Source organism: Mycteria americana, chromosome 1 (assembly GCF_035582795.1).
Source record: "Mycteria americana isolate JAX WOST 10 ecotype Jacksonville Zoo and Gardens chromosome 1, USCA_MyAme_1.0, whole genome shotgun sequence".
Lineage (NCBI taxonomy): Eukaryota > Metazoa > Chordata > Aves > Ciconiiformes > Ciconiidae > Mycteria > Mycteria americana.
Genome location: NC_134365.1, coordinates 188463127 through 188478547, shown reverse-complemented (window position 1 = coordinate 188478547; position 15421 = coordinate 188463127). Strand labels below are relative to the sequence as shown.

Genomic DNA, 15421 nt, shown 5'->3' with positions numbered 1-15421 from the left:
CACGGCTGCAATCTAGTGCCCACAGATACTAAACTTGTCTTGTGAGATCGGAATATAACCTTTGTTCTAAATACCACGTTAATCTTTGAAAAGTGTTCAGGAATATAGCCACCTACCATTCACTGGCAATATTTCTATGCTTAGCCTTTTTTTTTTTTTCCCCATAAAGAAGAAACATCTTTGGAAAATATTGTAAATATGAATAGTACTTACACCATCTTCATCTTCAATGATGTCTTTTCCAATTGAGGCTAATGTAGTCCATTTGCAGTTATTTGTTGCTCGGACAGCACATCTTTTATGTGCTTTAAACTTACACACTGGAAGGCACACATAAACATGGATGCTATGTTACTTGCTGCATTTCAGTGATACATATCTTTAAAAAAATTAAACACAGATATTCCATAAAACAGCCAAGGACGTGTCACTTAGTGTGGCACAGATGACACAACCCAGCTAAAGGAAAATTCAGTTCATAATCACTCCAGCTTTAACTCTCTAAACTGGGTTTAACTGCTTAGCTGTAGCCCATGTTAAGTGTGTCCTCAAATCCACGTTGCTCCCCATTTTTTCAGGTGCAATGCAAGGTACTAAGGTACAAATACATCTTTAACTGGTTTTGCCTTTTCTATTCCTCCAGTGACACAACTCAGATACCTGGTTTAAATTTGCAAGAGGTGATGGGAGAGTGTTTCACAGAAGTATTTTGCTTCAGGAGCTCTGTTTCTTTGCTTAAAGGATCCCTTTTGGGCACCATACTATGCCCGTTTTCCCAGAAGCTAAGAAAATGAAGGGTTAGGTGGTAATGTATTTATGCAGGATACTGGTGGTTACAATATTTTCCAAGAGGATACATTAAGTGAGGAAGAGCCTGACTTCTTACTGGATTATTTATTAAAAATCTACTAATTGGAATACTCAGCACAAGTGTGTAGTACAGGCAGATATTTTGACAATCTAATAACTATCTGTATTTTGTTCAACTCAATGAATATGACTAGTTAATGATATCATATTGGATCAAACAGACTGACGCACCCAACTGTGGGTATTTCTGTTACTGGAAGTGCATGACATCATTGTATTTAGAGTGCATTATATAAATTATTTTGGCAAAGACCATTAAAGGTTTATGAGAACTAGCCAGCAGACCAGAATTAGTAGTCTCTCTTCAAACAAATATTTGACAGGAAACTATCAAAAGCTTTGGCCCATTGCTTGTCCACCATTAAAAAACATTAAGCCATGGTACAAAAGGTCCTGTGAATCATAAATTTCTCATTTTAATTCCACTGATCCATTGCCAGATCAATTTAAAAAGTGAATTGAGAATATGTAAGCAACATCTGAGTTTGAGAGCAATCCTCACTGTTCTGGGAGACGTGTGAAAGTATGTGCTTAGCTGAAAGAAAGAGAGGGAAACAGAAAAAGGAGTTTTGTTGCTTTTACAGTAACTCCCCTGGTCATTTCAAAAAGCAGCATTCATAGACCCAAAGTGTGCAAATATCCCATATTCCTCAACTAACAGGGTAGGCTCGCATTTTCAAAACAGCTCAGCATCATACTGTGTGTGTTTGCCAACCTAAGCTGGTTCCAAGTGTCTAAAGAAGTCAGCTCTCACAGAAGCACAGAAATAAAGGCTGCATTTTCCAGTGATGGGCCTTGAGCACTTTGGCCACTTGAATGTTTTGGAGAAGATATGCCACTGAATTCAGCTTCCTACTCAACAATGATATGCATTTGTCTTTGCCACACAGATCAAAATATAACAAATCAGGGATGAGGGGCAACAGGAAATTCCAAATTACGAAGCATAACAAAGTAAGGGAATTTTCAAATCCTATTGAGCTACGATTCAACTAGATCTCAGGACCCTGTACTCAACCTCTGCTCTCTCAAAAAGGCAAGGACAAACTCACACACAGGATCTGAAGAGCTGCAGCAAGCCACACCATGGATGACAAGTGACAGCTCATGTTTCCTTGTGGGTACAGTATATAACTTACCAAATCTCAGATCATACTTTCTGTAGGTCATCCCCCCACAACCCCAATATCATCAAACAACAGTTCATGCTACTCTGAGCATTAAACGTTACCAAAAACAATGACCTTAAGGCACAGATGTAACTTTTGAGCAAAATGCATAGCAGTACAGAAGAGATGGGTATAGAAAGGAAAATTTTAAATCAAATCTCAACCTGAGTTACCGCTACCCCCTAATTTCTTCTGTCTCAGATGACACTGCATCCTGTTCATGAATCAGTCTGATATCTGAAATCTTTTGGAAACATGCAGACATACTGCTAGACATCAATTGCCATTACTTTGCCAATGAAAGTTAAAAGATGAGAAAAGGAAAAATTTAGCCAAACCAAATCTAGAATATTTGTAGAATGTTATTTTAAATTTTAATTTCCTGTGTAAATGTTTCTAGCTGGAATATGAAGCAGGTCTCTCAGAAACCCAACCAAGAGAACCACTTAATTAGCAAACAGTTGTCACAGTGGTACCGACATCTGCTGTCAGACACAGTGATTACATCTAGAGCTATTATTATCTATAATGAAGAAAAGTCAACATTATTGAATGTTATCATAGGATCTCTTGCACTGAAAATATACACCTTTGTTACAGAACACGTCTGTCTCAAAGGCCTTCCATTCTAACCACCCATCAATTAATTCAACTACATTGGCAGGACACTCAATTATTTTCCCCAAAACTTACCACTCTACCACCTATTTTATGATGAGTTTTCTCTTCTGTGTTCTTCAAAGAACTGGCTCAGACTGTTCTCTTCCAACTTCAAAGGGCAAAGCCAAAGTTTTGAAACTGATCTGAAGATCCCTGAGCTGGTATCTATAGTTTAAGTTGTCAAGATGGAAGGATTTGTCTTCAGGTATTCCAAGAAACCTGCTGTTTTGTTTCCAAGAATACTATCACATGATGGATGGACAAGCCGCAGTGAAAATGGAGTGACTCATGTGAAAAGAGCAACCTAACTTCACCCCAATTTGAAGCTTATGTCTGTGTTATAAAGGGTAAAATCCAGCAGTTTCTTGGTAGCTTTTACTATTTTCATTCAAATAAATAACTCTCTAAGTTAATTTAATATTACAAACCGAGTGCTAAAAGAATACTCATACTACAAAGTCAAGTACTACAAAGTTAAGTTACTCACGCAACTTAACTTTGCACTATAGCTTTGCAATATAGCTTCTGTCTGCAGGTGTAAAGTCTTCAGTATGATCATACACTTTTTGAGAATAGGAGCCTCATTCACTGCATGCAGTGCATGGTTCTTGATAAGTATGCAGCTGTGACGTACTCTGGCTCATAATAATTTTCAACAGGTATTTGCCTTATTTACCAAAAGCTAATGAAATACGGCTTTTTAGACACCAATATTAATTTCTTCCTGGCCTTTGAAAATAATTATCATTATTATTATTGTTATTGTTATTATTGTTGTTATTATTATTATTATTATTATTACACTCAGTACTACTACAATTAACTACTACAATCTTTTTTTAAAATATTGTATATCTTCAAAGTATCAGTGACTTCAGAACAGCTTTACCTGATTTTTGCAGTTATAGAAAACTCAGCATTTCTGTGATACAGGTCCCAAATTATAAATAACACACAACTACTGATTTGATCAAAAATCTTATTTAAGTGATTTCCCCAGGATTACAGAGGGGCACAGTGTGATACAAAGTCACAGAACACAGTTTTTTCTTACTCCTTAATTCTTTAACAATGAACATCCTTTCTCTTCCTGACCACTTCATTCACTATTCACTCTCCAGCCTGTGCAGAAAATGTGGCAAAAATCCTGGACACAATGACTACCCAAGTAGTGCATGTACAATACCCTGTGGAGTGGGTAAGAAGAACAGGGTTTGTGGGCAAAAACCCCCAATCATAATGAAAAAAGACCAAGTGCACAAAGTGCATTTGCAGAGGCAATTTAATCCCAGTATTTTCTTATTGCTTGACTTCACGATCCTAAAGTGTTCTTTCAATATTGTTTGTTTGTGCAATTCATCACAGGAGAAAGCATCTCATTTAAAAGTGCCATCTCCAGCTTATTAAGTATATTTGATATTTAACAATCAAGAGTCAGTCATGATAATGAAAACACTACATGAAGAAATACATCTTTGAGAATAATCATAAAGGCAGTGTTCCACTGGAAATGACTTGGATAGAAATGTGGTATTAATACAGAGTGATTGACACTAGAGAGCTTTGAAAGAGTTTCTGCAGATAATGATCTATAGTTCTTTAGGTTTCTTTGCCTAAACATTCCATGTATCCGTGTGTTTACCTGACAACTCCTTAGGCTTAGACTCCTGAGCATACAGCAAGCTAAACTATGAATAAGGGAAACATTTGAGGAGCATAAAGAACAAAAGCCTTACTTGATTCAGCTAGTTTGGAGTAATTTCCAAAGTAAGGCAAAAAAATCATAATTTCTCTGTCCTAGTAAAGACTGTGGATGAATGTTGCAGGTATCAGTCCTTCAGCGCTAGCTAGAGCAACACAACACACAGACAACATTTGAAAAGTAGATTATCTTTTGAGAAGACACAAAAGAAGGAACTAGTGGGAGGAATAGCATTGCATCTCAAAGGAGCGTATGATTAAATTTTTTAAAAGTCAGTTGTTTTTTGAGCAGTAGAAAGAATGAAGCTTGGTTTGATACGAATTTACATCTTCAGTTTATCGATACATATTGATATACATATCGATTCTTTGACTTCTAAAAAGATGCAAGTTCACTTACAGTCTTTTCCCTAGCAAAGGTATTAACATACCTTCTTTTCCTACACTGGCTTCCACAAAACTTACAGGAGTATCTTCAGGGTGGCCTGCAATTAATTTGGTCAACCTTTGCTGAAGGCTACTGGGAGGGAAGGTGCCCTGAAAAAAGAAGGCACCCATCTTATCTCCAAAAGAAAGGAGGCTTCTTGTGTGGTCAGGCTGAAAAAAACCATTGTGTAGCGCTGCTGGAGACTAGCAGGTCTAAGAGAATATTACAGGACTGATCTTCTAAAGTATCGTAAACTGTAAAATATCAGCAATGGGATTTATTTTTATTTTTACCTACACTTAACAGTCAAGAATCAGACCACAAAGAGTACAAATACTCTAAGCTACTTTCAAGATAACTTGGTGTGCCAGTAACCCAAACCACTGAGAGGAGGAAGGGCTTCGGTATCTCTTGAGAAGAAGCCTCTCATGCTTCTCAATACAAGACATTATAGAGTAGCCTGGGATCAATGACCACACAAATAATTGAATTTAGTATAGATATAAATGGATTCCCAGTGTAAGGCAGTGCTGGAGGTTTCAGATGCCAGGCATGAATATTTAAACAGGTTTTTTCAAGATGTAATGAGAAAAAGTAGCACAGAACATATCTGGGGAATCTTAAGACTCCATACTTCCTACATCGTCTCCTCAAACAGTGTATATTGTTAACACAGGGTAAGTCAAAAAAATAGATGGTGAAATGCATTAGAAGTGCACATGGCAGAAGCAAGTCAATATGAACTCAGTCATGTAAGAATTTCAGAGAAAGAAGTAGTATCAAACCAAAATACACTTCTTAGATGAAGAAATTAAGGATGGTTAACACGGGTTTTTACAGGTACACAGAATCGGGGACAAAGTATGAGTATTCCAGTAAAAGAGTCAACTGTCAAATGATTCAGATTAGGTGCATAATTAAAGTTCTCCTTTTATTTTAAAAAATACTTGAAAAAAAAATAAAGAAAACAGATATAAACTAGTAGCTAAGAAGTAAGAGGAGGTAAACCTATTAATAGATAAAAGAGTATCGTAATATCTACATATAAACCAATCCAGGTCATAGACATTTATGAAACTGTGGACCAGTGAAAGCAAATCCAAACTACCTTCACGAGCCATTCGTAAAAATTGCTGAAAGATCAACTGGCATCAGAAATGTGGATAAATGTAGCATTAGTTTGCAATAAGTTATGCAGAAAGGTGACAAAGTCCAAATCTGGGAATTAAGGAAACTTCCCTAATGTAAAGTTAATGCCAAGACCTTGGAAATTAAAACCATACTTAGAAGCAAAATAAGACACTGAAAAACCAGAATATGATGAACTACAATCATTTACATTGATAATCTTGCAAGAATAATTCTTGCTAAACAGCCTTTTAAAATAGCTATAATATTAACTTACGAAAGGATGACTTCTTTATGAAAGGAAAGAAGTCTTTCCTTTCCTTTGCCTGAGCAAATATAACTGTATTTGTACACAGAGGCAATACAACTGCATTTTAGTTAAGCACATGATACTTCCATCTGCCAATATCCGACACTGAAAATACCATAATTGCCTTAAAACTGTCCAAACGACTTATACGCAGTGGAAAACATACACCAGAGAAGCTGGAAGTAACTATGCTACTTCTAATTTCTATGAAACGGGTTCATCCCGTTCCTTGGCAACTGCACCATTAGCTACATTAAAAGCATGGACAATTCAGGATAGTGGGTTAATGTTTCCTTTGTAAGATTTCCTTAATACACATTATTATGCTCAGACCTCAAGTATTATAACTGCATCAATAACAGAAATGCATTTGTAGTTGGGTAACATGCATCCAAAAAATCAACTTTTGAATGGCGTAACTGTGACTCCTTTCTGGACAGTTAGCTATTTTGGTAATTAAATATCTCTACATTTCACATATATCATAAGCTCACATGGATGCTTTCTTTTCTGCCGGATTCTAACACAAGCAGACTTGTTACCACTTTTTCACAGAACTTGCAGCAGAAAATAAATAAGCTGTTTGAGGTTTGTTATAAATATTTGTTTGTAAAATATCATTTCTCCAGATAAGCTTAAAGCTGAAGTCTTAGCCACACCTCCTTTTTCTTTGTGCTGGATTTCATCTGTTGAACCATCAAAACATAAAGGCATCTACACCTCTACCCCCTCACTGCATGAGAGAATTTTTAAAGCAATAAATCTGTCCTTATCTGTCCTGCCTGTACTGCAGGACCAGGCAGCAGCAACAGAGCAAACAAGAATTGGAGGGGAAGAGGTCACAGCGCCGAACAAAGTGTTAAGAATTTTTATAGAGTTGGGGCAGAAACCACCATTATGATTTTTTTCCTGAGGAATGCTGATTCTGCAAACCAGTAAGACTATTTTGTTTCATATTTTTGATGAGCAAATCAAATAAATCCTATCTTTTCTTGCAAACCGTCCAGCCAGCACATTCCAAACTAGTTGCTGCAGCAGAAGGAACCGTTTTATTGAGATGAGTTAGAAAAAGGCACCTGGAGCACAAAGAAGGTGAGGCAGATCATTAGCAGTCCCTCTGCCCAAAAGAAAGTCACTCTAGTGAATAGATTTCTCCCTTCAGGCTTTTTTCTTACTTATATTTTCAGAATCGTTACTCGTCTTGAACTTTCAGCTATCTGTCTACATACACAGCATTATAAACAGGGGGAAGAAAGCGTTTATTTTACCTTCACAAGACAGGCCGTGAGAAGTGACTCCAGAGAGGCTCTCTCTACACACGTTACAGAAGGTAGGTCGAGCATGGGAGCAGGCGTACCAGTTATGCATCCCTGAGAAATGTTCCACATTAAACTGTGCGGTCTAGTAAAGGAGAAGTTAAGACAAATTTGCAAGTACAGAACACAGCTACAGTGACTGAAATTACCTATGGTTCCATATTACAGGGAACGACAATGCAATGTTCACCAAAAGTATTTTCCAAAGGGTATTTAGCCTGCTCTCCCTCCAAACTTCTAAACAAAAGTGTGATAATAAGCTCTCATTTCGCTAGTAAAGGTCTTAACATGAAGCTTCACTCGGACATTAGACACACTTTTCACACTAAGGAGGGTGAATACTCCAGTTCTGTGTCCTGTAGCTTGATCTGTTGGGCTAGAACAGGTTGCACCGAGAGGGATGTCAACTTACCTCATAGTGTTCTCTGGACTGAACGGACTTCAGAGAGCTTATCCAGTCCTCCATTTCTTTTCTGTTCTCAGCACACAATATTAGCCTCCTAAATGGAGTGATTATCTGAAACAGATAACGCATTCTGATTAATCCAGATAGTAAAAATCATGATAGACTACAATATTTAACGTACTCTTTCCTGTGAGATGATGCAAAAGGAAGACACGCCCTAGATCACAAGATATTAAACACTTAAAAATACTTTCTTTAATACACTACCAACAACGAAGGAGTTTGCTTTTCATTTTTCAGTTCGCAAGATTCGAATCAGCCTTCAGTACAGGTCTTTACAATCTATATTGATCATTCCTCCTTCTCAGCTCTTTGTCTGTGCACTGAGATTTAAATACTCAAATGGCAGGCACTGAAACTGCTAAAACAACCGTTCTGGAAATTACTACTGAAACTGCTAAAACAACCGTTCTGGAAATTACTAATTGACTAAGATTGCAATCCTATTTCATAACAGCATTTTAGCAACTGCAAGGTCCATTCCAGTTGCTAGAGACAAAAACGTATCAAAATCAAAAGCCTGGAAGTCTTAAACAACAACAAAAGCTTTCATCATATTTCTCTAGCTTGTATATCGATATTAAATTTACACAAATTTAAACATACATAAATCTTAAACAGAACTTTCTATATAAGACTCAGTATAAGAACACATACAAATCTTTATAAAAAGCCACAGAGAACAAAAGCACACAGCTGAAATCATATCCTACTAGGATGGTTGAATGAATTCCTGGAACAAGTTGATGCTGGGGAGTTTTCAGTGGTCTGGAGTTGATTCTAGAAATCTGAAAATGCTGTATCTAGGAGGTTCAGAGTATAAGCTGTTTTCCCCTCTCCCTCACCAGCAGGAAAATAATTAAAATAACAGGAAGGCACCAGAAACTATCAGCTAACTCCCACTGAAATTATTTTGAGCACTGCACTAAAATAGACAAAGCAGTTACTTACATAGCAAAGAATTTAAAACAAACTAAGTACATGAAATTAAAGGAAAGTTATTTGTTTTGTTGTAGGAAGTCTGAAAAATAAAATTAAATCCTTTATCAGTCTTATGCATAGATCTATTGCATAGTATGTACCACCCACACTTGCAAATTACTTAAGTAAAACGAAGAAAGGACCACCAAAAATGATAGCTCTGAGTACTGTTTTAAATGCTACAAGCTAGATATTGTAACATTTGCACAATATTAGTAAACACTTATCTACAGGTGCATTTACTTACCCAGTCTCTGCCGTAAATAGTCTCTAGCCTTGATTTGTCCTATCCACTTCTTCATTACATTGAGCTGCACTTTAACATATCTCAGAGGCAACGTAACTGAAGTGCAGCAAGCTGCAAGTCACATGGAGGGGAGGCAAAAACCCTGTGGACTTGCTTTTTTTTTTTTTTCCTTTTTTTTTATGTAGTCACTTCACATGGAATGGAATAGTTTCTCTGTTTTCTATTTCCTTCAATCTTGCTTAAGCTTTTTAATAAGGTTTATTAGTAGCTCTCCGCGGCTCTTCCTAAAGAACAGTTAATGCAAAGAGCAATGCTTCTCTCATTAGTTTGGAGCCAAACAGACGCTTTATTACTTCAAAATGTTTTTCTAGGCCAGGTCATCAGATGAAGCCCAGAAAAGCCATTAAATCATAATATAACCCTGGCTCCAACAACAATCAGCATTCTGCTGGAATTTCCAGGTTTCAGTGGACTCAGAAATCTTATTTGGGAAAATACACCCACCAGATCATTGCCTAATATATAGCATGACATTGTAATACGGATTAAGTAAGGACAAGTCCACCCAAAACTCTGCACTTTGCGTCCGTCCTTCCCCCATGCCCATTACTGACGCTAACCTGTAACCAGACGTGAAATGCCATTAAGCAACAACAGCTGCATTTATTGCTGAAGACTCCCGACAAACTTGATCTTTTCAAGTAGGATTTTTTTATATTGCTCATGTCTTTAATACTACTGATCATAGAAACCCCCTGTGCATCCCCCCCACTCTCCCCTCCCAAAATGAAGGCCTTAGTTCAGTTGTTCACACGTAATTATCTCGTGCCGACGGAGATGCCCTTCGGCATCCAAAGCATCGGCACAGGGCAGGTAAATGTGACAGAGCACCACAGCACCCAGAACAGCAGCTATAAATAAGCCAGGTGGGACATCAAAGGCCATTTCAAAAGTACTACACACCCATGTACTGGCAACCAAATCACGTCCCCAAACATTGCTAACTAATGCATGTAAACATACCGGAAATTCCTATATCCCAACTTCTTATTAAATTCAGAGCATAATAAACTTAATAAAGTTCAGAGCATTTCAACAGTCTAAAAGTTAAATTATATACTGACAATCACATGAATGTAGGATCAATGCTTATTAGTGCTATAAAAATGAAGTGGAAAGTTGGAAGACATACATATTTGTAAATACAGCATCTATAACATGATGGTTAAACTACATATTCTCTTTGATTTACGTATTTTTAACAACAAACTTCAAGAAGGTGTATGATAACATGAAAAAAGACAAAACGCATTATATGCAAAAAATATTGACAATGCTTGGAATTTTTCTTAAAAAAAAAAAAAAAAAAAAGAGAGGAACTGAGCAGTCCGTTTAGGTTCTCATCTACTTCAGTCTACAAAATCATGGAGAAGATGTACTCTCGTTATTTATTAGATATTTCACGTAACATAAGAACTCAGGGAACCAAGGAAATGATTAGCAAACAACAAGAAGTGTTTTTTCCTAAATGTAACACATTATTTAGACTTGAAAAGTTTTCCCAAAGGATGTTGAGGAGACCAGAAGTATAAATGTCTAAAAAGGTATTTGACAAATTCATTATGAATAGATGCATCATATACTGTAAAACACAATATCCGAAACCTTAAATTTAGCAAGTCCTCAAAATCCAGGGAGTGAACATTGGGAAGTTACCCAAGAGGAAGAATCACTGTACCTGCTCTGCTGCTTATACTCCTTGCTTGAGTACCTGCTACTGCTATTATACTGCTTTGATTCAGTATGGTTTTATGAGCTTTATGCTAACTCAGTATAGCTGTTCTCGCTTGTCCTAAACTGAGAATGAATTCCTATACCTTCCTATTTGCATTTACATAGAAGGCATGCTTTCTTATGGATGCTTACAGAAAGTCATGATTAACTAACTGAAGTGGGATGTTTAGAGTGCATTCATTAAAGACAGTTGAACCTGTATGCAGACATAATCAAAATTAAAATGGATTTAATTGTCCTTAAAACTATTTTCCAGCCATGTAAATTCGGATTTTACTAGCAATCTTATCTCATTGCACGTAGTCATATTCAAAGTCCTGTATCTTTCCTTCTACTGACCAAAGTCAGTATCTTTTCTTCTGTTACATATTACCTTTTTTTTTAAATTAATGCTCGCTACCCAAAATATTATTATTTATATATCACTCTGAATATGCTAAACTCTCAACAGACAAGAAGAAATTGTATAATACAACGACAAAGGAAGTGTCACAGGAACCACTGGAAGACCATTGAGGTAACATAAGAATAAGAAAACTCTTAAATCTTGGAGGAACTCAGGTGCTAATGGTTCACACGCTGACAAAGCAGGAGACAAATCAAGAAGGATGAAGACAGAAAAAAAGCCTTAAAAATAAATAAATCAAGCAGATTTAATTTAGAAGATTAAGTTACTTTGAAAATTTTTACCGTTGTCAAGTAGCCAAGAAGTAGTCATTGCTGATTTTGGAAGAGAGAGTTATCAAAGCCAGATACTGCAGTATATTGGAAAGTAATGAAATTGAGGTAGTGGGAAAAACCACTTTTAACGCAGTAGGCATAGGGAAAGAGTGAGCATATATAGTCTTAAAAGTTGAAGGCAAACACCGCAAGTCCTAAAACATCACAGGGAACAAAGAATGTCTGGATAGGAAGAAAATTGGCCCATTACTGTGATAATGTTCCTTTCTGTTCAGAAAAATAGGGGGCTTTTTGGGTGGGGAATGAAGGAGAGAACAAGAGGATATTGTTCAGTCTGCCACCACATAGGTCTTGCCATAAATTGGGATTTTCACACATGTTGACACTAGGATGATTTGGCTTCTAAAAATACACGCATACTCATATATATATGTACATACACATCTGGAAGTTACTTCGATGAAAATTACACAGTCGAGTTTTGGGCCACTACTGCAACTTTCCTTTCAGACAGCACCTATTAGGAACAAGCTTAACACCTTGAAAGGAAATAAAATTGCCATTAAATTCAGTGGAAATTTGAAAGCACCTTTCACTTTCAAAGGGGCTAACTTTACCAATAACTTTCTATATGCCTTCAACCCAATTGGTTTAGACTTACGGTCTGTAAAAGAAAATCATGGAGAGTTCAGTTAAAGCCTATTGCCTAATTTTTAACGTATTTTATCATATCAGCAATATACAAGAAAATACAGTTCCCAAAGCTTGGTGGCTACATTTCTGGTTTCCTTTGCCGATTCAGAGAAAAATGCAGACACTACCTTTGCTAATCAAGAAAATAATGGTCTACATCTCAGCAGCAACACAGCAGCTACTATTGTAAAGCACCCTGCTTCCTGCAACGTGATATTTGCATTAAGGCACCTTCTGCGGCTCTAAACTATTATCAGGCATTACACTAATAGCACTTTGTGTGGCCGATCTTGAATTGACTTAGTAATGTAGAAACATCACTTAGAATCCGAAACGGACAGGGAAATGGTTTTCCTGTTCTTTGAACAGGTATTTTTAAAATATCTTTCTGGAACTAATGAAGAGAGGGTGATATAAAGAGAGAGAGCACCCCACCTCTCCTCTTAGAGAGCACCCGATGCCCGGAGCAAGAACGTAACAGATTTAATGCTTTGTAACTTCTCTGTACTCTTAGACGTTGGCGAGTGAGTTCTGGCAAATACCAGGATAACAAGTTATGCCTCCCTTGCTTTCTGTCTGCCCCTCCATTTCCCTGTCCTCATGCAGGTAGGTCCATATGAATGCGATGGATGAATGCACCTCCATCTCAGTGGCGGGAGTAGACTGCTGGGGTCATTGATGCTCCCGTACTTACCAGAAACTCTCTGCAAAAATCACAGTGCTAACAGTTAGGCAGCTTTCTACAGTACTTTAATTTCTTGGATTCAGGATACTAAATAAATTATAACAGTACTGTCACTGTCAAAGGTGTAGTTGGTGCTTTATGGTGAATCGTCACTATTATTTTTCAAGATGAACCGAGCCAGGCAAAAGTATAAATTACAAAGGGAGCGGAGGATTTAAAAGCAAGGCGAGTAATAAATGGCTATTATATTTGCCTGAGCACAATACAGAATTTATAATCAGAACAATTAGCTCTGTCTACTCCACTAAAATGTTGCTTCCCTCTTTTTGCTGGCCTTCTCCTATTTCACTGTTGCCAAGCTCACAAGTAATGAAGTAATGTGTGGTTTTGGCCCCTACGATAAAACCTCTTAGGAGGGGAAAGAAAAGTGTTAGTCCCACACAACATCTCCTGCACCAGGACAAGTGGGCTTAACTAAAAGGCAGGACAAAAGCGGGTACATCACAGAAACAGGTATAAGGTCTACTCTGATTTCACTCTGCAGTAGAATCCAGCCCAGGTAATTTAGGTGGCCTTGCCTTATACCACATCTAGCAAAAATGAAGGAGCATCTCCCAGAATACATCCAGGCACATGAAGGACAAGAAAGTGATTGGGAGTAGTCAGCACGGATTCACCAAGGGGAAGTCATGCTTGACCAACCTGATAACCTATGATGAAATGACTGGCTTGGTGGAGGAAGAGACAAAGGTGGATATCGTCCACCTTGCCTTCCGTAAGGCTTTCAGCACTATCCCTTAAGATCCTCATAGAGAAGCTGATGAAGTATGGGCTGGATGAGCAGACAGTGGGGTAGACTGAAAACTGACTGAATGGCTGGGCCCAGAGGTTGGTGACCAGTGGCACAAAGTCTCGTCGGAGGCCAGTAACTAGCAGTGTACGCCAAAGGTCAATACTGGGTCCAGTCCTGTTCAGCATCTTCATTAGTGATCTTGATGACGGGGCAGAGTCTACCCGCAGCAAGTTTGCAGACGAGACAAAACTGGGAGGAGCGGCTGATACGCCAAAGGGCTGCGGTGCCATCCAGAGGGACCTTGACAGACTGGAGAAACGAGCTGACAGGAACCTCACAAAGTTCAACAAGGAGAAGTCCAAAGTCCTGCACCTGGGGAGGAACAACCCCAGGCATCAGCGTATGCTGGGGACCACCCAGCTGGAAAGCAGCTTGGCAGAAAAGGACCTGGGGGTCCTGTCGTACAACAAATTGAACATGAGCCATCTATGTGACCTCGCAGCCAAGAAGACAAATGGGGTCCTGGGCTACATTAGAAGGAGTGTTGCCAGGAGGTCGAGGGAGGTGATCCCTGCCCCTCTACTCAGCACTGGTGAGGCCACACTTGGAGTGCTGTATCCGGTTTTGGGCTCCTCAGTACACGAGAGACATGGACATACTGGACACAGTCCTGGGAAGGCCCACAAGGATGATGAAGGGACTGGAGTTGACATACGTCAAAAGTCTCCTCATTTGACATATGAGGAGAGGCGGCTCAGGGGGATCTTATTTACTTATGTAAATACCTGAAGGGAGAGCGCAAAGAGGAGGGAGCCAGGCTCTTTGCAGTGGTGCCCAGTGACAAGCTGAGAGGCAGTGGGCACACACTGAAACACAAGAGGCTCTGTGTGAACATCAGGAAACACTTTCTTACTGTGAAGGTGACTGAGCACTGGCATGGGTTGCTCAAGGCAGTTGTGGAGTCTCCATCCTTGGAGATATTGAAAAGCTGTCTGGACATGGTCCTGGGCAGCCTGGTCTAGGTGGCCCTGCTTCAGCAGGGGGGTTGGACCAGATGACCTTCAGAGGTCCCCTCCAACCCCCAAATCACTCTGTGATTCTGTGAAAACAGAATCCAGGTAAATCAAGTAATCAGGTTACGACACGTCCAGCCTTGAACTGTAAAACAGATGCAAAAAGTACCCAGCAAAGGTCACTTTGTCAGAAATCTACAGTTTCCCAAATTTGACCTCATGTATCCAACGTCAACCAACTGCTAACAGAAAAATGTTATTCCTTCAGAAGTATAACTTCATAATGAGACAGTTACAAGAAGCAGGGTAGGAAAGTTTCATGAATTTGGACTGAAGAATTAGAAATTTATCTTAAATCAGTATTTAAATATAGCAAAAACAATAAACTATTCTTGTAAATGTAAACTGGAAACTGCTATATATAGTTCCGAGGCCTGCACATTTCTTTAAAGTCCTTACATAAAGATTTGTTAAGCATGTAACTTCG

At 38.4% G+C, this 15421-nt stretch overlaps 1 protein-coding gene across 9 annotated transcripts in view; it reads right to left on the bottom strand.

Annotated features, from left to right (window-relative positions):
- The window catches only part of DGKH (diacylglycerol kinase eta), a 174858-nt gene that overhangs the window by 55542 nt on the left and 103895 nt on the right, over positions 1 to 15421 (bottom strand). For 8 of the 9 annotated variants that reach the window (XM_075488883.1, XM_075488919.1, XM_075488912.1 and 5 more), the window contains exons 5-7: positions 7994 to 8098; positions 7534 to 7666; positions 214 to 320 (exon numbers count right to left, since the gene is read on the bottom strand). In XM_075488883.1, the coding sequence (XP_075344998.1) occupies positions 214 to 320; positions 7534 to 7666; positions 7994 to 8098 (345 nt within the window). Of the gene's footprint in view, positions 1 to 213; positions 321 to 7533; positions 7667 to 7993; positions 8099 to 15421 lie in introns of those variants that run through there. The other variant, XM_075488935.1, reaches the window with a different exon arrangement.